This window comes from Phocoena phocoena, chromosome 11 (genome assembly GCF_963924675.1).
Source record: "Phocoena phocoena chromosome 11, mPhoPho1.1, whole genome shotgun sequence".
In the NCBI taxonomy this organism is placed as follows: Eukaryota; Metazoa; Chordata; class Mammalia; order Artiodactyla; family Phocoenidae; genus Phocoena; species Phocoena phocoena.
This window is the reverse complement of record NC_089229.1, coordinates 37,432,484-37,458,043: the sequence shown is the minus strand read 5'-3', so window position 1 is coordinate 37,458,043 and position 25,560 is coordinate 37,432,484. Positions and strand designations below refer to the sequence as shown.

Below are 25,560 nucleotides of genomic sequence, written 5' to 3'. Positions count from 1 at the left end.
TAGTGGTAACACTAATGATTTTATTCACAATTAAATTCTTAGATTACATAATAGAAAAATATATGTAGCCAACTGGAATATGGTAACTGAGACCAGCAATAGTCATTTTGAGAAAAGAGGTTAAAGGACATAATTTTTAAACTGTCTACTCTGGAACCTACATTCACCAGTCAGTGTCTGGTGCCATGATAGAGACTAGGGGAAAGTTCAGTGAACAATGTTTCATTCTGGTTCCAGACTCTATGCTCTAACTCTTCCCAGATAAATTTTGCTTTTAAATATTCTGTGAATTGGAGTTTCACCTTCATTTTATTTTATAAGTCAGTTCTGCAACTAAAAGCAAAGATATATGAAAAGAAAATTAAAAACTGTTATCAGTTATTAAAATTTCACTAGTGAAGAATAATATATGACTAGTAAGGAGGGGAGATTTTCAGAAGGCTAGTGAAAAGCATAGGCTAACAAATGATGTCTAGGCAAAATAAGCAGGAGTTCCTGAAACAATAAAGTAAAAAGCAGATATAAGATACTGAGGTGGAAAGAAGTAAAGAAAAACTATTTTCTTTCAAGATTTTTCCTAAAGCTTATACTGTAAAGAAAATTTGTTTTTAACAATGCTACCGTTAATTTCAGTGTCACATACTAGTATCATATTTCTTAGTTCTTTATGAGTTAATTTTGCTATATTCACTGTCACTAATTATGGTTCAATGTGTCAGAAAATTTTGCCTGTTATTAACACAAAAACCCCACACATATCTGAGATCCTAAAGGTATATAGATCAGTCGGCCAGAGTCATATGTAAGCATCAAAATAATATTAAAAGTTCTTCAATATGAAGTTGATACAATTAATATTTTCAAAGAGCTTTTCTTTTATTTACCAATCTCTGATTATATTCATGGTATTCTACTCTCTTGATTTCTATAGATACATGTGTGCATTGGTTAAATCCAAGCTGTTTCACATAGGTTATAGAGATTTGCCTATTTCTCCAACTTTATCTGCTGTTAGTCTTTCTCTGGCAAACTCTGCTCTAACCATGCCAGCCTACTTTCAGTTCCTCAGTCTTCCAAGCCTTTGCACGTGCTGTACCCTCTGCCTGAAATACTGTCCTTTGGCTCCTTAGTTGGTCAGCTCTTTCTCACCTTTAATTAAGTCTCAGTTTAAATATCACCCTCTCAATAAAGCATTTGCCCACTACTCTAGGTAAAGCATTTGTAGGTCTCTCTCTTCCAAGTCTTCATAACTCTCTATTTCATTCTCTTGCTTCATTTCTTCATATGATGTGTATAATTTCTTAAAAATAGTTTTACTAAATTTCATTCTATTTCCTCATTGAAATATAAGTTCCATGAGGATAGGCACCATGTCTGTCTTGATCTTTTCTGTATTTGAGTATTGGCTCAGTTCCTGGCATTTATGCATATGTAAAAATATTTATTGAATGAATAGAAAAAATTGATAAATTAGGTAAATTTCCCAGTGTACATTCTGGCCTATATCAAAGCTAAATCTGCAGCCATAGTTAATTGGCATTATTTCCTAAAAGCTTAAGCTAATTAACATGGTTTATATATATATATATATATATATATATATATATATATATGTATGTTTTAGGTAGATGATATACTTACAAAGAAACGACATAATACAAGAAAACTGGTTTCTCTAACTGTAAATTAGAGATGTCTTCATCTATACAGTAATTTAATAACTATTTGAGCTTCTAATATTGCATGGGAGTAGGTAGGATACAAAATTGTATAAGATATAATCTGTACCCTCTAGGCAAGAAACACAATATGAGTATTATATTGAAGCTATAAAGAACATCTGTTATTGGAGATTATCTAAATCTTTCAATCACACTCTTTACATTTGGTAAATTTCTCACAATGTTAATCCCACCTTCTCAACATAGAGTGCAAAAAACTATAATTCTCAGTGTTTGGTGCCACAGAGGTTCTATTAATTACACACATGCAAGAAATGAGCGGTATAAATAAGTTATAAGCCATATAAATAAGTTGGTGAAGGTATCTAGTATGCTCAATGGGAGGTGGAATCATGATTTTGCACAGAAAAGGAGAAAAAATCTGTTTACCAGCTTTGCAGTGAAGTTCTAAACTTTTTGAGTGAAAGGTTAGGCTACAGACTGTTTTGGGTAAGAATTTCTTAATTACTGTTAAAAATCACTGTCGTCTACTTAAACTAGCTAGAGAGTGAATTCTGTTATATGCAAGTAAGAATGCTATGACAGTACATCAGGTCATACTGACTGCTACCTTTCATTGTAACAGTCATCTGCCATACCCTGGTCATTGTTCCTTGAATGTCTTAGCAACTAGATTATTGTCATTTTTCCAGTGTTACCCCGGTTGTAATTCTTGGTGATTTTTATAACTCATTTAAATATATGAGTGATAACTCATTTAAATATATGAGTGATAACTCATTTAAATATATGAGTGATAACTCATTTAAATATATGAATTAAAGATGCTGATTTCTCCAGCATATTGGCATCTAAATTTCTAGACTTTGTGTACTCCAATGGTCTCAATTTCCCCCCTATTTCAGTAACTCACAATTATGGTTTCATGATAGATTCTACTGTTATCAATAAATGTGACTAATTTCAGTTTTTATTATACAACTCACAAATCATTAGTTTAGTTCAGTTATTTAAATGCTCAAACTCTAAAAATACTTGCACCTTCAATCTCTTTATCGTAGGAATTTATTACTACTTCTCACCATACTCTTGCCTTCACTTTCTTCTTACCCATCTTAAAATTTATAGTTCAGTCTTTAAAATCAATCTTTTCCATGTTCCTACAACTTCCAGAATCTAACCACTTGCCACTGAACCCACTTGCCACCTGGGCCCAATACCCATTATCTCCCACAAATTATTATAGTAGCTTCTTAACTGGTCCTCCTGCTTTCATCCTTCCATCAGGTTATTCTCAAAACACTATTTAAGTTAAAATGGAAGCCAGGTCATTCATACCTCTGCTCAAATCCTCATGGTCTTCTCATCTGGCTCAAGTAAAAGCCAAAGTCCTTAAAAGTACCAAAGGGATCTCAATTCTCTGAACTCATCTCCTATTCTTCTTGCTCACTCCAGTCTAGCTGATTTGGTTTCCTTGTAGTGTTGTTTTTTTTTTGTTTTAACATTATCAGACATCCATGCTATTACATCAGGGCCTTTGTGCTTGCTGTTTTTTTCTGCCTAAAGCACTCTCTTTCAGACATATGCATGCCCATCTCATTCCACTGTCTCTTTCGTGGTTTTTGTCAAATCTCACCTTTCAACAAGGCTTTCCCTAGTCACCCTCTGTACGAAATATCTCCTTTCCAGTTTGTTTTTCCCCCTTGGCATTTGTCTATATCTAATTCACTATTTACTTTATACATTTATCTTGTTTAAGTCTGTCTCCCAAAACATAATGTAAGGCCCATGAGGAAATGAAGTGTTTTTATTTACTTTTTTCCTATTTTGTCCATTGCTGTATCTCTCAGTGCCTAGAAGATTGGCATAGTAGATGCTTATAAATTTTTGGTTGAATGAATAAATGAACCCTGATTAAAACAGTAGTTTTTAACAGCTATGGCTATAAGTAACAACTCTTCAGACAAATGGGAATATGGGATATCTGACCCAGACAGATTTGACAAAGTAATAAGTAGATTAACGTCAAAAAAGGGGCATTGTCTCCCGTGGTTCATGGATAGCTGCTGAAATGACCACCTGAGTTATCCTGAAATGGGCTGTCTCTGACAGTAAAGCTTTGATGGACTGAGTCATATGTACAAAAGACCATTTTGAAGGGCAGGAAGAATATAAGGACAATGAGGTGAGCTGGGTGCTTTGCGTTGCATAAAGACCATTTTGAAGGGCAGGAAGAATATAAGGACAATGAGGTGAGCTGGGTGCTTTGCGTTGCATTGAAGAGTTTAAAGAAAGAAAATGACAAGCATAAGGTTTTAAATTTTAGGTCAAGGCTCAGAGAACTCAACAGTTGCTATGGCTGCTCATAACAGCCTCTTATTGAGGTCCCAAGACATAACGGAAAAAAGAAAAAGAGGGGCTTCCCTGGTGGCGCAGTGATTGGGAGTCTGCCTGCCGATGCTGGGGTCGCGGGTTCGTGCCCTGGTCTGGGAGGATCCCACGTGCCGCGGAGTGGCTGGGCCCGTGAGCCATGGCCGCTGGGCCTGCGCGTCCGGAGCCTGTGCTCCGCAGCGGGAAAGGCCACAGCAGTGAGAGGCCCGCGTACCGCAAAAAAAAAAAAAAAAAAAAAAAAAGAAAAAGAGCCTGATCTAGGAGAGGTCATTGAACTACAATGTATGATGAATCCAGAGCCTTGCCAGGTGTCTTATTTGGAAATGTTGGCACTACTATGAAAATAAAAAGGTACCACCAAGAATTAGAGAAAGGAAATTTAGAAAGTTTCAGATGAATCTGATTTACCTTATCCACCAAATTCCAATGGGTCGCCCTGCTTCACTGATAAGTGTCATCTTATTTGTCTTGACAACCATGTATGACTCAATCATTAAGTAGGTGCCTGGCAAAACATAGCCTATGTTCCCCCCTCTTGAATCTGGTTGGGCCTGTGACTCTTTTGATCAACCTGTGTTGTATGGTGACGGTGACAATTTGTGACTTTTGAGTCTAGGTCCTAAGAGGCAATGCAGTTTCCATCTAGTTCACTGGAGTACTTGTTCTTAGGTCCCAGAGCCACCACACAAAAACTCACTACTCTGAGACCACTGTGCCACAGAGGTCATATGGAGGTTCTCAGATATAAAGTCCCAGTTAAATGTGTCTGTCCTTCAGTCACTCCAGCCCAGGTGCTAGACACAAGAGCAAAGGAGTTACCTCACAAGTAGATCTTTCAGCCTCCAGATATTTGAGTCACCACCTGAAAATCATATGCTAAAGCTGGTCCATACTATCTTGTGAGAGAGGATAATTTTCAGAAACCTTGTGAGCTGGTAGTTAAGCACAGTTATTGTTGAAGCTTAAATTATGTAAACTTATGATTTAATAAAATGTTTTTAAAAGATAGTGAATGCTCAAAATATATCACTTCCTAATTATCTTACTATATTATACTATTACTCATGCCTATAGGGTTGTTTACTTCAATGGTATTTGATAGTAGAAAATATTATATAATGGTTCACTACTGTGCATCTTTTCCCAACTCTGCATTGAGTGACATGTTGGAAGTTTGAAAACAGCCACCGTGGGAGTATTAACACCACAGAAATTAACAAACAGTATATATCAGTGCTTTTTGCTTTTTCTGATAGAAATAAATCATCTACCAGTCACTAGCCATCAAGTCATCCCAGCTGAGAGCCCAAACCTTATGGAGCAGAGAAGGGCTGTCACCACTGTGTCCTTTCTGAATCCCTGACCCACAGAACTGTGTGTATAGTAAAATATTGTTTGTGCCGTTAAATTTGGGGGTAGTTTATTATAAAGCAATAGATAATCAGAAAATCTTCCCTAAAGGGACCTGTGACCATGTAGCATGGTAACAGCTAAGGAAAATAGAATACAAAACTGTTTTGGCTATTAGCTCTAAACTAGGACTATATCTTTGGTACACACTGGTATAAACGCGTTCAATAATCTGGTAGACAAAATGATTCATCCTCTGGGTATTGACTTATTTCTTTGGCCACCACAGCATTTGCTCAATGGGCATAAAATAGTGACCATGGTTTCTGGGATAGAAGTTATTCATTGACCTGACAAAATGGGCCTCTCATCATTAAGGTTGATAGGGTTACCACCCCAGCTGAATAGCCAATTTACTTGCTGTAGCCATCAACCTTGAAGTCCTGACATGGTGCAATATACCTAGAAACAAACTACTCATCTTGAATCAAGCAGATTACATCAAATCCCTTCCATCAGGGAGGCAGCTGTCTTTTGCTACTATAATAAAACCTTTTTCTGGATATGGATTTGCCTTATCTAATGGCTCTGCCTCTACCAGCAACACCATCTTATTAGAATTTTGCTTAAAATCCTGTTATCATACACAATATTACTTCTGCCCAAAAAAACTCATCTTACAGTGAAAGGGCTAATGTAATTGACTGATGCTCCCAGCCCTGGTTTCACCATGCTATCACACGTTCAGAAGCAGATGATCCTAAAGAATGGTTAAGTGACCCAAGGAAGAATCTATTTTAATTTAAATTGAGAGGTAACACATTGATAGGTTGGGATGCTATCACCCTGGAATTAGTATACACTCAGAATTAGTGATGGAAGTAAGGTTCAGTTTCTCTCAGTTTCAGACCTGATATATATGGGTATAGACCCAGGTCCAGGAATCAAGGTTTAGAATTGGAATTTATATTTGCCAATAGGACCTTGTAACCAGTTGGAGAAAATAGGATCTTTCTATTTTTATTGTATCATACACATAGTATATATTATTTTCCCATTTTCTTGTTATATTTTTACCCTTTTACTCTATTTTATATTGGTTATATTGATTCTGATGAACATTTAAAGTAGTCCATAGGTTACAGAATATTAAGATAAGATTGTGATTTAATGAGAGTAAGACTGTACACACTGAAGAAACCCATGAAGCTGGATGCAGTTAACTAGAGGTTATGAACCTTCTTTTTTGATAAAGGGTGATTTTATTTTTGTTTAAGAAGTCTATTTGTATTGTTGGGTAGATACATATCAGTATTGCTGCTATTTAGAATTTTAATATGAAAAAAGGGTATGATTAAATCTGGGTGGTAGTGCAGACTGCCATTTCAGGTTGCCCCCAAATCTTTTGAATATACCCTCCATGTTTGCTAGGTCTCCACATTCTGAATGCCATCTTCCCACAGTAGGATTCAAGGAACACTTCTCAGGCATGTTTACCACCAGGTGGCAGACATGTGACTTAAGAGCCGGCCAACCAGAGCTCCCTGCACAGGACAGATTCTGAGGGGATCCAGATGAGGAAACATTCTGGGCATGGGGCATCGATTTTGCTGGCACAGGTATTAGCAGACGCTGCATGTTTCTGGGACTTGGGGTGTAAAATAAACTTACAAAGCTAAGAAACATGGTCCTAGAAATTGTACCTGAAAGTTCAGTTTAGAGATTTCTTATATGCTTTAATTAATGCCTTCTTGATTAAAATAGCAAACTGTGTTGTTTTGTGCAATTAGGAACTCTCATCCATATAACAATAAAACCAACTGTGTTTTTATTCATATAAAACAGACTCCTTAAGGGCTTAAAAATTTATTCTGAATACTTCTCGATGCCTAGGAAAATATTCTATATAATATATGCTTAGTACTTGTTGAATTGAACTAATAATGAATGTACATTATGTATATTGGAGAATGTGGGCAAAAATGTCCTAACCTAGCATGTTTCTATAGCTTTAAACTTCAAGTGAAAATAAAAATAAAAAGGAACTTACCTAAGATGCCACTAACATTCTACTACTTTGTACACCTTCGCTGGGAGCCAAACTTTAATCGAATGTTTCATAAATCTTGCAGAAGGCACTCTCTTTGGTACACTCAAAGGACTGCAGGGACCATGTGAGTGGCCATTCATCTATGTTGGAATTCACTTTAAATGACCACAGCCTATATATGTATACACACAAACATATAATATTGTATATGCATATACACATACTGCCTCACTGGGAATTTTTAAGCTAAATTTCTAAAACTATAAATCTTTCCATTAGATATGAATTCAACATAACCTTGTGTGCAATTATTTTCAATCACATACAGCATTCAAGTAGAAATGCATTCTGCCCTGTAAATTAATTTGGCCTCTGTAATATGGTCACATAACACAATACTAACATCTGAAAATGAAAACCTTCAAATTGATTGCTTTCATGATCAGTCCACTCAGCATCCTTTACTCTCAAGTACGGTTTAGATAACCTATGTGTCTTCTTATGTATGTGTTTGAGTCCCACATTGAAATAGCTGTTGGGAGGGTATATGTCCTATCTTATTCACTCTTGTATCAGTCATATCTTGTTGTAGCACTTTCATAAATAAATATACATGAATCCATACATGCACGCACATATCTTCACCTGCTTTCAACTACTAGGGTCTTCCTTTCTCAACTGGATTGTATGTTCTACTCATCGAGGAAATAAGTTTGGAGGGACTTTGTTAACTTGTATAAACAGGTTTGTCAAGAACAGGAAGCTTTTCTTTATTAATGGCAGGTGTCTGATTGTATTTGAACATTTATTTAACATAATTATTCTGGCTCAAAACAAAAAGGCATAGTAAGGAATGTTTCAAATTCAGTCTTTCATTTGAACTAAAGATAACTGTCTTTTTTTTAGTTTATAACCTATGAGATGAAATTACAGTGTAATGATTCATAACTGACATTAAGACTAACTCTTGAAACCCTAACTTCTCTTTCAAAGTCATACAATAGTTGCATTATGAAACACTGTTAATAATATAAACCATCCTTTGAGATCTTCAGGCACAAAAACAGTTGAAACAACAAAACAACAATGAAACAACAACAAAACTTTTCTACTCTGATGTTAAGAAATAATTATATTAATATTTCTAGTTTTCCTTTACTTTTTAATTAATTCAGGTAATTCTGACAAAACATAAGTTTTAGTAGTCAATTTGAGGATGTTGAAATAATGGCAGGAATGCTGTTTTCTGTAAGTTTAACTTGCCTAGGTATGGTCAGAGAAGTTTTAGGAATAATAAAATTTGTTTCATCATTTTTTCTACATTTTTGGTAGTGTGGAAACGTTAAACAATAAAGCTTGGTTGAATGTTTCTGTAAATACCCACTACAATTTATGAAGTTTTTATTTTTGTATAATCATGAATAACATTAGGATGATTTTATTTGAATGTTCTCAATCTAATAGGGCATTATGGAGGAAGAAAGAAGGTGGTCTGATTTTCAGCCCTGGGTATTTTTGGGGTGGTGGGGGAGGGTGAGAGGTGGTAATGTAACTTAAGAAGTTATTATATAATCAATATTTTGCACAAGGAAGGTTTCATAAATCTATTTTCCTTGACATAATGAACAACAAAAATCCTCCACATCATTGCTTTAGGAAAGGTAGAAAAATGTTTTCCAGCTTGATTCATGTTTTCAAAGTAGTTATGATTCACGTTTAAAAATCAATGGCTTCATTTTCTATTACCCTAATGGAACTTAATATTTGTACTTCTCTCACTTTGATTCCTGAATGGGTATTTCAAGTACAGCTTGCCTTGCTTTCTTTGTTACCCCAAATTCCTTTACAGATGCAATAACAACAGGTAGTTCCAAGCTTCATGGGGTGTAATGTGATGAAAACTGTGAGGATGCTGTTGCCAAACCTCCCAGTCTCTGGAATTAGTCACAATCAAGAAGGCATAACGCACTCCATACTACCGTGGTCTACTCTTAGGCAATGTTTCCCCTAAACTGTAGTAAATCTTTGAGTTTCTTCATGCATCTAACTTGAGTAATTGTGCTGATGGCCTCATGACTAAGGGCACAGGCTCTGGAGTTAGTTTGTCTTAGCTTTCAAATCCCTTCCCTGCTATTTACTAACTGTGTGATTTCTGGTAAGTGATCTGCCCTTTTCTGAGCTCAGTTGCCTCATCTGTAAAAAGGGGATAATTATAATATTTCCCTCATAGGGCTGTAGAAAGGATTAAAGGGCTGTATAAAGGAGAAATACATACATGGCTAATAAAAGAGTTTCTGTTGCATTTTAAATAAGATTAGTTGGAAGTCTACTGAGAAGTTTGCATTTCCCTCCATTTTTAGCTTCCTGTTCCTGCTTCTACATTTGGCTATGTTGAGTTACTCTACGGAATGTTGCCTAAAGCATTAAAATAGAAAATAGTGAAATAGGGCAGAATAAATCTCATGGCAGAAATACATTTTAAATTTGTATGGAAAAAGTATAATTTAAAAATCAAGGGTGGGAAAAATATATAGAGGGAGAAAGAAACAGAAAAAAATAATCTGACACCTGATAACACGATCTAAATTGCTCTTGTTATGTCCTATAAGAGGCAGTCCATGTGATTGGCTCATCAAAGTCTCAATGAAAACCAATTCCTTACGTACATACCCTGTGAATTCTCTTTACCATAAAGTAAGACCCTGAAAAATATGAAACTGAGTTTGATCATATAACTATTATGCATGCAATGGTATCTCTCATTCCATGGGCACAAGCTCATTCCAGGGGCACAAGCTGACTGTTTGTGGAGCTGTCATTTTTATATTACTCTCTAAAACCAAGCATGCAATGAATATACAGTTAACTGTAACTTACCTTCTCAGCATGAATCTGCCATAGCTCTAACACTTAAAATATTTTCACCTACTTCACATTGAGATTGAACTATAATCACACCAAAGTGGTTTTTCTCTACATTCTTTTACTAGAGAAACTTCTCTTATTTATGGGTAATATGGCGATTTATATATTTTATGAAATTTAATGAATTTTTCTTCTGAACTAGAAAATATAGCATCTTTGATGAAATTTTAAACTTTAATGTTACATGGAATGTTATGAGATTAAACAAATACATGGGTTTCCAAGAACAGAATATTGTAAATTCCATCAGGTTCATAAAATCACAATATCAGAACTGGAAGTCTCCCTAATGATCTTCTAAAATAGAAAAGGTATGCCTCTTTTAATTAGGAGAGTCCTGTTCCAGTGGTTTTATGTTTTTAACACCTTTTAAAAAATTGTTATTTTTCTGGGGTGAGGTGAGGATGAATGTTAGGTCATTCCCTCATAGCACCCCAAAGTCAAAACTCATGCTCCCCTCTCAAACCCATTGCCCTCCCCCATCACCCACCACCAGCTTCTGAAGTATCATTGCCCACCTATTCCAATGCAACAGTTTGAAACTCACTACTGAAATACAACCCTTCTTTTTAAAGTCGAATAAAGCAAAGACCAGAAGAAATACTAACATTTTTTAAGGCAACATAATGATTTAGTAGCCGAGACTGTAATTTAGGTTTCCTGTCTTCCTGTTTTGACTTTTGTAGTACAGTAAATTCTTCTTTAATTTAAGTAACAGACCATGAGTTGGCGTCTGCTTAAAGTCTTGCTCAAGTTTTTAAAGGCTTATATTTCTATGAGTATACTAGAGATAAGGCACTGAGCTATACATGGAATTAATTCCAAGCAGAGCAGTTTTATACTTACTCTTGTATTGTTTCTTTCAGCTTTAAGTTCAGAAATTTCTTCTTCCTTTTCTAGAAGTTGTTCTCTGCAGGCATTTAATTCTTTTGTCAGTGCAGCAAATTCCTGAAAGAGGAATAAAAAATTTTGAAGACATATTCCAGATTAAAAAAATGTATTCCAGCAGGAAGAAAAAAAAATCAAAATATAAACTTTTGAGTGTAGAGAATAGAAAACATGGCCTAGATGACTATACATTGCTGTTATTTATATGTACATTGCTGTTATTAAATTAACTTGGGTCCAACTTTAAAAAAATGCTAGTACACGGTACTTAACAAATACATATTATAATACGCTGCTCAGATGAGTGTATAAAATATATTTCAAAATGTATCAGATACATCATATTGAATTTAACATTAGTATGATAGCATATTGATAATATAGAATAATTTAAATTTGGCTAATTTTGTGAACAACTCCAAAGATCTCATACTCTCGTTCCAGATAGCAATGTTTAGACTGAGCATACTACATCATAAGAAAAAGCCAACAACCACCACCAACAATCAAAAAAAAAATTCTTAAATATACTATTTAGAGATTAAGAAGTTTACTTATTTAATAGGAGGAAGAAAGAGAATGCACTTGTATCTTACAAAATAATAAACGTATCTAAGAGTTGATAACATTATCTAAGATTCTCTTATTAATTTATGCATTTAGACACAATAAAGTTTGCTTAAAAAGAAGGGTAAGACACTTAATTCAACTATTCCGTTACTCCAACTTACAAACAAATATTTTTAAATAATTTTGGAAAATAGTAAATAGTAAAAGATCCATATTAACATTAAATTCTTTACAGTGATTCTCAGTAATAAAATTGATGCTTGTCAAATGCATGTAAGTATTTGGGAAAATTTGGCACAAGGCTGGGAAAGCACTGTCAGAAGATCAAAAAGAAAAGCAAAATGAGGAGACAGGTTTGGTTAACCTAATCTCCACAAAGGCAAATTTAGCAAAAAGTAAATGAATATGATGATTATGCAAAGCTGGGAAAGGTTTAGGGTTTATATTTTTGTTTGCTTCAAACCACCTATTGTGCTAAGTTTCTCTGAGTGGCTTCAAACCAAGTGGGTACTTCAAAGACCTCAGAGTAGACTTAGTGTAGAATCAAGATGAAAGAGTTCATTGTTACATTTGGCTGGCATTACAGATAAATGTTTTCTCCTCTGATTGGTGCCTGCTTAAATGTTGATATTCTCTGAGTATATTATTTAAGTGGAGAATGGAAATAAGCAACAAGTAGAAAACAATAAACACTTCCATAAAAAAATTTTCTTCATATAAATGGCATAGTTTTGATGGAGAAAAGAAGAAAGTAACAAAGATTCTGCATTGTATATTATTAACATATATATTTAAAATTAATCCTATACTCATGAATATTGTAAGGCAAAATATTAATCAAATCTGTACATTTAACATCATACCATTTTTAAACAAAACATGTATCTGGTTTATCTTTCTAGAGATTTAGCTTGCTATCTACAGAAAGAAAAAAAGATCAGAAGGAAATATTTCAGAATATTAACATTACATATTTCCAGGTGGTAAAATTATCAGTGAATTTTGTTTTTAGCTTTCTGCTACGTATTTGTCATCAAAACTTTCTATAATAGAGAAAAATGCTTTTATGCTTAGTGAAAAAAGGAAATATAAATCTGTAAGTGCACTGAAACAATCATGTGTTCATAACCAACGACAGAAATTAGTCAAGATATTATTGGTGACAGATGACTTTGCATTTTTAATTCACTATCATGGCACTGATTCTGAGCAAACTATTTAGTGACTCCATATATTAAGATTAGTCTTACATTTATTAACTTTCTAGCAAATTTCAGGCACTATCTTCACATTCATTATTTCATCTTGCTCTCTAAATAAATAGTGAGGGAGTCTCATTCCCATTTTATGGCTGAGGAAACCGACTTATCAAGATATAAGTTGAAGTTCATGAAGCTCACAACCCATAGAGAGTGAATTATGCTGTGAACACTGTTCTCCAGACTGTGTGTCCAGTGCTTCTGCACTATACCATTTTGACCTGTTTATCAGGTTTTTTCTTATTTTATACAGCAGGTTCTTATTTTAGTTCTCCATTTCATACATATTAGTGTATATATGTCAATCCCAATCTCCCAAATCATCTCACCACCAACCCCCCTGCCCCCGCCAGCCACTTTCCCCTCTTGGTGTCCATACGTTTGTTCTCTACATCCGTGTCTCTATTTCTGCCTTGCAAACTGGTTAATCTGTATTATTTTTCTAGATTCCACATATATGCATTAATATATAATATTTGTTTTTCTCTTTCTGACTTACTTCACTCTGTATGACAGTCTCTAGGTCCATGCATGTCTCTACAAATGACCCAACTTTGTTCCTTTTTATGGCTGAGTAATATTCCATTGTATATATGTACCACATCTTCTTTATCCATTCGTCTGTCGATGGGCATTTAGGTTGCTTCCATGTCCTGGCTATTGTAAACGATGCTGCAATGAACACTGTGGGTGCCTGTGTTTTTTTGAATTATGGTTTTTTCTGGGTATATGCCCAGTAGTGGGATTGCTGGGTCATATGGTAATTCTAGTTTTAGTTTTTTAAGGAAACTCCATACTGTTCTCCATAGTGGCTGTATCAATTTACATTCCCACCAACAGTGCAAGAGGGTTCCCTTTACTCCATACCCTCTCCAGCATTTATTCTTTGTAGATTTTCTGATGATGCCCATTCTACCTGGTGTGAGGTGATACCTCATTGTAGTTTTGATTTGCATTTATCTAATAATTAGTGATGCTGAGCAGCTTTTCATGTGCTTCTTGTCCATCAGTATGTATTCTTTGGAGAAATGTCTATTTAGGTCTTCTGCCCATCTTTGGATTGGGTTGTTTGTTTGTTAAATATTGAGCTGCATGAGCTGTTTATATATTTTGGAGATTAATCCTTTCTCTGTTGATTCATTTGCAAATATTTTCTCCCATTCTGAAGGTTGTCTTTTTGTCTTGTTTATGGTTTCCTTTGCTGTGCAAAAGCTTTTAAGTTTCATTAGGTCCCATTTGTTTATTTTTGTTTTTATTTCCATTACTCTAGGAGGTGGATCAAAAAAGATCTTGCTGTGATTTATGTCAAAGAGTGCTCTGCCTATATTTTCCACTAAGAGTTTTATAGTGTCCAGTCTTAGATTTAGGTCTCTAATCCATTTTGAGTTTATTTACATGTATTTCATTCTTTTACATGTAGCTGTCCAGTTTTCCCAGCACCACTTATTGAAGAGACTGTCTTTTCTCCATTGTATATCCTTGCCTCCTTTCTCACAGATTAGTTGACCATAGGTGCGTGAGTTTATCTCTGGGCTTTCTATCCTTTTCCATTGATCTATATTTCTGTTTTTGTGTCAGTACCCTATTGTCTTGATTACTGTAGCTTTGTAGTAGAGTCTGAAGTCAGGGAGTGTGATTCCTCCAGCTCCGTTTTTTTCCCTCAAGACTGCTTTGGCTATTCAGGGGTCTTTTGTGTCTCCATACAAATTTTAAGCTTTCTTGTTCTAGTTCTGTAAAAAATGCCATTGGTAATTTGATAGGGATCGCATTGAATCTGTAGATGGATTTGGGTAATATAGTCATTTTCACAATATTGATTCTTCCAGTCCAAGAACATGGCATATCTCTCCATCTGTTGGTATCACCTTTAATTTCTTTCATCAGTGTCTTATAGTTTTCTGCATACAGGTCTTTTGTCTCCCTAGGTATCCTAGGTATTTTATTCTTTTTCTTGCAATGGTAAATGGGAGTGTTTCCTTAATTTTTCTTTCAAATTTTTCATCATTAGTGTATAGGAATGCGAGAGATTTCTGTGCATTAATTTTGTATCTTGCAACTTTACCAAATTCATTGATTAGCTTTATTAGTTTCCTGGTGGCATCTTTAGGATTCTCTATGTATACTATTATGTCATCTGCAAACAGGGACAGTTTTACTTCTTTTTTTCCAATTTGTATCCCTTTTATTTCTTTTTCTTCTCTGATTGCCATGGCTAGGACTTCCAAAGGTATGTTAAATAATAGTGGTGAGAGTGGATATCCTTGTGTTGCTCCTGATCTTAGAGGAAATGCTTTCAGTTTTTCACCATTGAGAATGATGTTTGCTGTGGGTTTGTCGTATATGGCCTTTATTATGTTGAAGTAGGTTCCCTCTATGCCCACTTTCTGGAGAGTTTTTATCACAAATCGGTGTTGAATTTTGTCAAAAGGTTTTTCTGCATCTATTGAGATGATCATATGGTTTTTATCCTTCAATTTGTTAATATGGTGTATCACATTGATTTGCATATATTGAAGAATCCTTGCATCCCTGGGATAAATCCCACTTGATCATGGTGTATGATCCTTTTAATGTGTTGTTGGATTCTGTTTGCTAGGATTTTGTTGAGGATATTTGCATCTATATTCATCAGTGATAATGGTCTGTAATTTTCTTTTTTTGTAGTATCTTTGTCTGGTTTGGGTATCAAGGTGATGGTGGCCTCATAGAATGAGTTTGGGAATGTTCCTACCTCTGCAACTTTTTGGAAGAGTTTGAGAAGGATGGGTGTTAGCTCTTTTCTAAGTGTTTGATAGAATTGACCTGTGAAGCCATCTGGTCCTGGACTTTTCTTTGTTGGAAGATTTTTAATCAGTTTCGATTTCATTACTTGTGATTGGTCTGTGCATATTTTCTATTTCTTCCTGGTTCAGTCTTGGAAGGTTATACCTTTCTAAGAATTTGTCCATTTCTTCCAGGTTGTCCATTTTATTGGCATAGAGTTGCTTGTAGTAGTGTCTTAGAATGCTTTGTATTTCTGCAGTGTCTGTTATAACTTCTCCTTTTTCATTTCTAATTGTATTGATTTGAGTCCTTTCCCTGTTTTTCTTGATGAGTCTGGCTAATGGTTTATCAATTTTGTTTATCTTCTCTAGAACCAGCTTTTAGATTTATTGGTCTTTGCTAATGTTTTCTTTGTTTCTATTTCATTTATTTCTGCTCCGATCTTTATGATTTCTTTTGTTCTACTAACTTTGGGTTTTGTTTGTTCTTCTTTCTCTAGTTCCTTTAGGTGTAACATTAGATTGTTTATTTGAGATTTTTCTTGTTTATTGAGGTAGGCATGTATAGCTATAAACTTCCCTCTTAGAACTGCTTTTGCTGCATCCCATAGGTTTTTTTTTGTTTGTTTGTTTGTTTTTGCAGTACGCAGGCCTCTCACTGCTGTGGCCCCTCCCGCTGTGGAGCACAGGCTCCGGACGCGCAGGCTCAGCAGCCACGGCTCACGGGCCCAGCCGCTCCGCAGCACGCGGGATCTTCCCGGACCGGGGCACGAACCCGTGTCCCCTGCATCGGCAGGCGGACTCCCAACCACTGCGCCACCAGGGAAGCCCATCCCATAGGTTTTGAATCATCATGTTTTCATTGTAATTTGTCTGTGGTATTTTTTGATTTCCTCTTTGATTTCTTCAGTGATCTCTTGGTTATTTAGTAACGTATTGTTTAACCTCCTTGTGTTTGTGGTTTTTCCCTGTAATTGATTTCTAATCTCATAGTGTTGTGGTCAGAAAAGATGCTTGATATGATTTCAATTTTCTTAAATTTATTCAGGCTTGATTTGTGACCCAAGGTGTGATCTATCCTGGAGAATGTTCTGTGTGCACTTGAGAAGAAAGTGTAATCTGCTGTTTTTGGATGGAATGTCCTACAAATATCAATTAAATCTATCTGGTCTACTGTGTCATTTAAAGCTTGTGCTTCCTTATTAATGTTCCCTTTGGATGATCTGTCCATTGCTGTAAGTGAGGTGTTAAAGTCTCCCACTATTATTGTGTTACTGTCAATTTCCTCTTTTATAGCTGTTAGCAGTTGCCTTATGCATTGAGGGGCTGCTATGTTGGGTGCATATATTTTCATAATTGCTATATCTTCTTCTTGGATTGCTCCCTTGATCATTATGTAGTGTCCTTCCTTGTCTCTTGTAACACTCTTTATTTTAAAGTCTATTTTATCTGATATGAGTATTGCTACTCCATCTTTCTTTTGATTTCCATTTGCATGGAATATCTTTTTCCATCCCCTCACTTTCAGTCTGTATATGTCCCTAGGTGAAGTGCGTCTCTTGTAGACAGCATATAGATGGGTCTTGTTTTTGTATCCATTCAGCAAGCCTGTGTCTTTTGGTTGGAGCATTTAATCCATTCATGTTTAAGGTAATTATCGATATGTATGTCCCTATTACCATTTTCTTAATTGTTTTGGGTTTGTTTTTGTAGGTCCTTTTCTTCTCTTGTGTTTCCTACTTAGTAAAGTTCCTTTATCATTTGTTGTAGAGCTGGTTTGGCGGTGCTGAATTCTCTTCACTTTTGCTTGTCTGTAAAGCTTTTGATTTTTCTGTCGAATCTGAATCAGATCCTTGCCAGGTAGAGTAATCTTGGTTGTAGGTTCTTCCCTTTCATCACTTTAAATATATCATGCCACTCCCTTCTTGCTTGTAGAGTTTCTGCTGAGAAATCAGTTGTTAACCTTATGGGAGTTCCCTTGTATGTTATTTGTCATTTTTCCCTTGTTGCTTTCAATAATTTTTCTTTGTCTTTAATTTTTGTCCATTTGATTACTATGTGTCTCAGCATGTTTCTCCTTGGGTTTATCCTGCCTGGGACTCTCTGCACTTCCTGGACTTGGGTGGCTATTTCCTTTCCCATGTCAGGGAAGTTTTCCACTATAATCTCTTCAAATATTTTCTCAGGTCCTTTCTCTCTCTCTTCTCCTTCTGGGACCCCTACTATGTCAATGTCGTTGCATTTAATGTTGTTCCAGATGTCTTAGGCTGTCTTCATTTCTTTTCATTCTTTTTTCTTTGTTCTGTTCCATGGCAGTGAATTCCAGCATTCTGTTTTCCAGGTCACTTATCCTTTCTTCTGCCTCAGTTATTCTGCTATTGATTCCTTCTAGTGTATTTTTCATTTCATTTATTGTATTGTTTATCTCTGTTTGTTTGTTCTTTAATATTTCTAGGTCTTTGTTAAACATTTCTTGCATCTTCTCAATCTTTGCCTCCATTCTTTTTCTGAGGCCCTGGATCATCTTCACTATCATTATTCTGAATTCTTTTTCTGGAAGGTTTCCTATCTCCACTTCATTTAGTTGTTTTTCTGGGGTTTTATCTTGTTCCTTAATCTGGTACATAGCCCTCTGCCTTTTCATCTTGTCTATCTTTCTGTGAGTGTGGTTTTTGTCCCACAGGCTTTTGTTCCACAGGCTGCAGGATCGTAGTTCTTTCTTCTTGCCTCTGCTGTCTGCCCTCTGGTGGATGAGGCTATGTCCATCAGGTTTATATGGTTCAGATTTGGAGTGCATTTAGCAATCCTTTTTCTTTTAACTGGAGAATTATATAATCATTACTTATAATTACCGTTTAGGATTCTTCTTCATTAGTCCAAAGGGAGTGTGGAGAACTAGGAAATGGGGTACTCCTTCCATTCAGAGCAACAAGTGTTAGACAAGAACATCCTGCATATCTAGGACTGCAACAGGTGCAGATGCCTCGTTTGGAGTTAATCATCAAATGTTTTTACAGTTTTTCACTGACATTTCTCTCTCCGGTACCTACTCCTCCATCCATGCTATCACATGAACTGAGCATTTTTTAAATCAACTTTTCCTAGATACTAGTAACAGTAAAGGTAGTTATCATTGACTGAGCCCTTACAATATGCCAGGCACTCTGCCAAGCAATTTATATTAATTATCTCATTAATTGTAATGAAACTCTGTAACACAATACTAAAATCTCACTAAACAAAACTAAACACTCTTACCATACAATTCTGCAATCTCACTCCATGGTATTTCATTCCAAAATAATGTCACTCCAAAGAAAGCTGAGAACTACGTCTGCACAAAAAACCTGCACGTGACGTTTATAGCAGTTTCACTCATAACTGCTAAAACTTGGAAGCAATTGAGATGCCCTCCAGTAGGTGAAGGGATAAATAAACTGCAGCACATGCAGACAATGGAATATTATCTAGCGCTAAAAAGAAACAAACTATCAAGCCAGGAAAAAACATGGAGAGACCTTAAATGCATATTAGTAAGTGAAAAAAGCCAATCTGAAACAGGTTACTACTGTATGATTTTAACCATATGGCATTCTTGAAAAAAAAAATTATGGGGACAAAAAAAAATTATGGGGACAGTAAAAAGTTGAAAGGTTGCCACAGGTGTTGGGGGTGTGGAGGGATGAATAGAGCACAGAAGATTTTCAGGGCTGTGAAAATGCTCTATATGATATTTGATGACAGATACATGTAATTAAACATTTGTCCAAACGTATAAACATACAACACCCAAAGTGAACCATAATGTAAACTATGGACTTTGGGTGATAATGATGTGTCAATATAGGTTCATCAATTGTAGCAGATGTACCACCCTGACGGGGGATGCAGATAATGCTGGAGACCATTCATCCGTAGGGCCAGAGGGTACATGGGAAATCTCTGCACCTTCCCTTCAATTTTGCTATGAACCTAAAACTGCTCTATGAATATAAAATCTTTTTAAAAAAATCACTGAGGCCTAGAGAAGTTAATAAAATTTCAAAAGTTAGACACTTTGTCAATGGTATAGCTGGGTTTTGAATCCAGATAATCTGTTTCATAGTGGATGACTGAAATAGATTGTTGTTTTTTTTTCCTCTCCTGATTACAGTCTTTCCCCTTCTAATTTGTCCTTCCTCAGTCTTTAAAAAATTATATTTTCCTGAAGCTCACAAAACTTTTCAGAGCTTCCTACTTTTAAGCACATCAAATTTAAACAGATTTTAACTTTTAAAATCCAAACCATCTAAAACACGGCCCTTTCACAATGAATTAGCTTTATTTCTCATTGAAAAATAGCAACTACCATTTTGAGCAGAAGCCACTTTGCTCTGCCCTGAACTTAGTATTTTATATGAATTACTTCATCTCTTTCCTACTTTTCAGATGAGAATACTGAAGCTTAGCATGGATGAATAACTTGCTCATGGTCACACAGCTAAAAATAATCCTCCTTGATTCCAAAACTCTTTTATTTCTGCAACACTGCTTTCTTCTCACTGAAAATGGAAAATCATCAAATTTTTCAACAGTAGCAATTAATACAAACATATCATCTCTCTAACTATCCATACATACATACAACATTTATTGTGCATCTACACATACCAGACCCTATGTTAAGTGCTGTAGATATGGAGATAACTTAGGCATAGTTGTTGCACTTGACCTCATAGATCTTTCAGAATTCACATTTGAGGCATATCAGGAATTTTCATCACTAATAAGCACTCAAAACCCAGCACCAAAGTGCCACACAGGAAGAAATATTAGTTTATGTGCTTACAGGCACTGTTGACTTACAGGTAACTCTTCCTCTCTAATACCTTCTTCTTAGTATGTCTATTGCATCTGACACAGATTACTTCTTCCTGTTTCTATCTCCACCTTTCCATTTTCTCATCTCTCTTATTTTCTATTTCCTTCACATACTATTTCCTTTACCAGGAATACTCTTCCCTATCCTATCTGCCTGACTTATTTTTAAAGCACCAGGTTGCCTTGTTAATGATCTATAATACCTTGTTCAAGGTCTATCAATGCACTTACTGCATTTTTTCATAATAATTGAATTACGTACTCATCTCCAAATAAACAGCATGATCCTTTAAGACAATTTTGTTACCTTGTTTATTTATTTATTTTTGCGGTACGTGGGCCTCTTCACTGTTGTGGCCTCTCCCGTTGCTGAGCACAGGCTCCGGAGGCACAGGCTCAGCGTCCATGGCTCACAGGCCCAGCCACTCTGCGGCATGTGGGATCTTCCCAGACCGGGGCACAAACCCGTGTCCCCTGCATCGGCAGGCGGACTCTCAACCACTGCGCCACCAGGGAAGCCCCCTTGTTTATTTTTATAGCCTCAGGACTTAGCAGAGTTTCTGACAAATCGAGGATATTCAATAAATCTTTGTTGTAACAATATGCGAATGGTTCACTTTCCCTAAACTTTAACTTTAATATCAAAAACATTTTTTAAAAGGTATAATTAATTAGAGTTATTTCTTTTTCTGAGTGAGATTGTTAGAATTTGCTCAATATATAACATGCCCGATATTCTTTTTGCTTTGTAGCTGTTGTTTTTGCCAAATCTGAAATTATACCATATTATATTTGCCTATATCTGAAATTATATCGTACTACATTCTACACAGAAGTGGCATTACTGTCTGCTATATTTTATTGCACATATATGAAGTAAAACTATTGTTCCTAAATAATTCATGCATTCAGATTTATCATTTGTTCATGGGACATTATTTTTGTCCCATGAACAAAGTTCATTCTCAAAGTAAAAATGCATGTTTAACTCATATGTTACTTCTCTAATCTAGAGTTTCTCAAACTATATTCCATAGAACAGTATTTCCACAAGCTCCCCAGAAACAAAGCATGGCCAAATGGATTTGGGAAATGATGCAAGGTTCATAATTTGCTCTTGAAAGTATACTATAGACATCAGAATATAAGAGATTCTGACGAAAGCTGGTTTTGTGGCCAAGAATTGGAAACAACCCAGGTTTCCATCTATAGGAAAATGGATGAATCAAATATAGTAAAAACACACGATGTAATATTGTGTAAAAGGCAAAATAAGTTGGCTAGATCTTTATATAACAACATGGAAAGAATTCAAAAATATGATTTCGCATTAAAAAAGGTGAGAAACAGAACATTATGTGTAACACAGAGTATTGTCAGAAGCTGAAGGCAGTGAAGGATAAATGTTAGAGGAAGATTTCATTCATGCCTCACCATGTCTGAATTCAAAGGAGTCTATAAGAAGAACTGAGTTTGCTTTGAATCACTGAGACAGAATTAGTAGATCAGTTGCCAATCAGAAACCATATTCAACAATTTTCAGACCATTTTGTTCCACAAACACAGCCTGCCAAAATTCTTACTTTCCCAATAACCAAAATGACTTTCCCCACTCTGTATTTTTTTTCTTGGAATTTTAAAGAGTGGTCAGGACACACAGTGCCATAGAAATATCCTCAGACAGAAGGGAGTGCCCTTTTCTTTCTTAGCATGTGTTCATGAACACCACACACACAAACATTCACATGAGCACTCCCTATGTGCTAGGGAGATGACAGTGAAGGAAGCAAGTTAAAGTCCCTACTCTCAAAACGTTTATACACTTTCAGGCATTTACCACTCAATGTACTTTACTCAGAGTGAATCATTTCTAGCTACATTAATCCCCCTCAGTACTAATTCAACTCATGATATAGAGCAGCAGTTCCTTTAAAAAGAGAGCAAATTAAAATAAATTTCTTCCTGTTAGTAGTTTTTAAAAAATTGAAGGTATCATTTTTTTTTCTTGCCTTCTTGTTTTCCTTCTTTTTAAAAAAAATTTTATCAGATTACATTGATTTATAATGTTGTGTTAGTTTCAGTAGTACAGCAAAGGAAAGCATCATTTCTTACAAACGAACACAAGTCGTCTAATTTCTGTGTCCTCCTAATTCTAAGTTACAAGTCTCATAAATTGCATAAAATTCAAAGTTTCTTTATGGTCAATTTTTAACTCTTAGTGTTACCTCTTTTCTCTCCTACCCACCGCATCCTCTTCTTAAGCTATCGTTTCTTGAGCACTTATTATAGGTTAGGGATATTGTTAGGAATTTTACATGTTATATCATTTATTCATCATGACAGCCTTATTCTCCCCAGATAAGAAAACTTGGATGAAAGAGATTAAGTAACTCTAGCAAGGCCCAGGCTAGTATACAACAATGTCAGTGCTGGCAAGTGAGCTAAGGGTGAACTTGAATAATTCAAGTGCCTGAGCTGCTAGTATTTCAGTTAACAGCCCTTAAGTTAGTGGGTTGTTCTCAGTCAGTTTAGTGGAAAGAAACTTCTCTTGTTTTGGGCCCTCCATGTGTATTCTCAAAGTGAAAGATATACCGGCAAAGTACAGATTGATTCAGTTCTTGTGCCTACTTACACTCTATAGAGACATCCTGGTCAGGCAAACATTGTATAGATTCAGAGATTCCTCAGGCAATCCTTCCTTTTTCCACCCTGTAAATCACCACAACCTACCAGGCTGCCCATCTTCACACAGATATGGAAAATTCTATTCTTATACACGTTCATCTTTAAGTGCATTTTCTGGTATCTAATATTAAACATGGAAGGACGGAAAGAGACTAACTTCCTGGCCTCACTTCAGGATGGTGTGCTTACTTGAGGAGGTTTATTTGAAGAAAAAAGGATATATTTTCTCATTAACCATAAGCTTGAAAGGCCTTGACTTAATAGATGAGTCCTCACCTCATAAAAGCAAGTCAGCAGAAGCTGCATGACAGAAGGGGAATTCAACCTTTTAATTTCAAGACATTGACACCAGGCAGTAGTCTCCAGAGTAATCTATGACAATCCATTCATCATAATTACAATTTTAACACTCTTTATCTTTCAATTAAACTTGCGTTCTGTGGGCCACTTAATTAATGAACTGACAATGGCCTTATTTCTGCAACCATATATCTGAGTAAGCACTGGCTGAAAAACCATGAGTGTAAATCAGTCAGAAAGAGAAGAGAAAAAATAAAGGATGAGCTGGAATTCAGCTTTCCTAAGCACTACCAACACCCTCACCAACCACAAAAAAGCATCTTTTAAGTTTATTCTCCAACCATCTAACATTTGTGCAATTCAAAAATAGCTCTGAGGAAAGCATATGGCAGGAAAGCATGCTAACTTGACCATCTAGCATTTAAATTAGACAAATTAATTACTTCAACATGTTTTTATAATGACTTCCCTAGGCTGTGTCCCCACTCTACTATATTTTGGTGTCTCATCTTTTGAAAATTGAAAATTCTTCCAGCAATTCTATTTGTATTACTTGGTGGAAAGCTTTGGATTTTAAATTTATATTTATTTGGATATAAATAGTCATAAATTTACATGTATAAAGATACCCATCTCCTTCTCCACACCATAGAACATACTTTCTAGAATTAATAACAGAAGTATTACATTGGAGAGATGAAAACAAAGCAGCTAAAAGACTTAATATATTCCCTAACTTTTGTATGTATACATATCTCAGAATATTTGTTGTTATAAATTCACAAGAGTCTCTATAAATTTAGTTTGGAAATCATTTAGGTTGGAAGCAAAAAAGCATTTGTTTCATAGAATCAATACCCTATCCCTCCCTCTCTACATATATTTTTTCCTATTTTCTCATGTTATATAATCAAATGCGGTATTAATGACCTCTGGTCTTATAATTGCCTCCTAAACTTGCATGAGCTCAGGGAAAGCTGTCATCCAAAATTACTGTGTGAAACCGCTGTGCCTCATGGTCAGCGCCGGGCTAGACAGCTCGAAGGTAGAGCTGCCTGCATAATAATACAATTTGACAGGCACAACAGGACTTTTAGAGTTTTCACAGAAATTGTTGAGTAACGCTGCCCAATTTAAAAGGAAAATGAGATTTAAACGTTATGCAAATACTATTTTGTGTCCCCTTGATTTTTTAAGTATCCATATTCCAATAAGACAACTGTTTTGTCTTTTTGCTAAAACTGCGTAATAGAAGATTATGTTAATGTAAGAAGATTATGTTAATAATGACCTGAGAGATGCAAGTCTGTTTAAAATCAAACATGCTACAAGAGACACTTCATGGTATAGATGTGGCCATAGGTACTGGGTAACTTTGTTTTCAAAAATCTTCCAATCAAGGTAACTGGCATCATACAAAAAGTATATGCTTGTTGAGTCAAATACAGGTGCTGTCAGGCAGCCTCAGGCTGGCCATCAAGTCGTGTTCCTATCATGCCTCGCTTGCTACACACCCACTGAAATGTGCCCGTTTTATATCTTATCCCTCCTCTGCTTTCCAGACTTTAATTTGTCAGTGTGTGTATAGAGCTGCCCCAGGTATCATGTGCTCTTTAACAACATTTGTTTGACATAATTTGGCTTTGTGGTTGAATTTTGGAGAGCAGGCAATGTTATCATAGATTGTCAGCGAACACATTTAGAGGCACTTAGTTTTTCAGAACCCCAAAATTGATGACTCTGCCAGCACTGCATTATGTCTTCTGTGGGCCCTATGTAATTTTGCCTTTGTGGGCCCCTCTGTTCATAAAAAATATTAAAATCTTTGTTTTATGGCT

The 25,560-nt window shown here is 35.6% G+C and overlaps 1 protein-coding gene across 7 annotated transcripts in view; it reads right to left on the bottom strand.

Moving 5' to 3' along the window:
* PPFIA2 (PTPRF interacting protein alpha 2) overlaps positions 1-25,560 on the bottom strand; it is a 473,000-nt gene that overhangs the window by 182,808 nt on the left and 264,632 nt on the right. For all 7 annotated transcript variants that reach the window (XM_065886832.1, XM_065886829.1, XM_065886826.1 and 4 more), the window contains one exon: positions 11,245-11,346. In XM_065886832.1, coding sequence (XP_065742904.1) covers positions 11,245-11,346 — 102 coding nt within the window. The remainder of the gene's footprint in view (positions 1-11,244; positions 11,347-25,560) is intronic.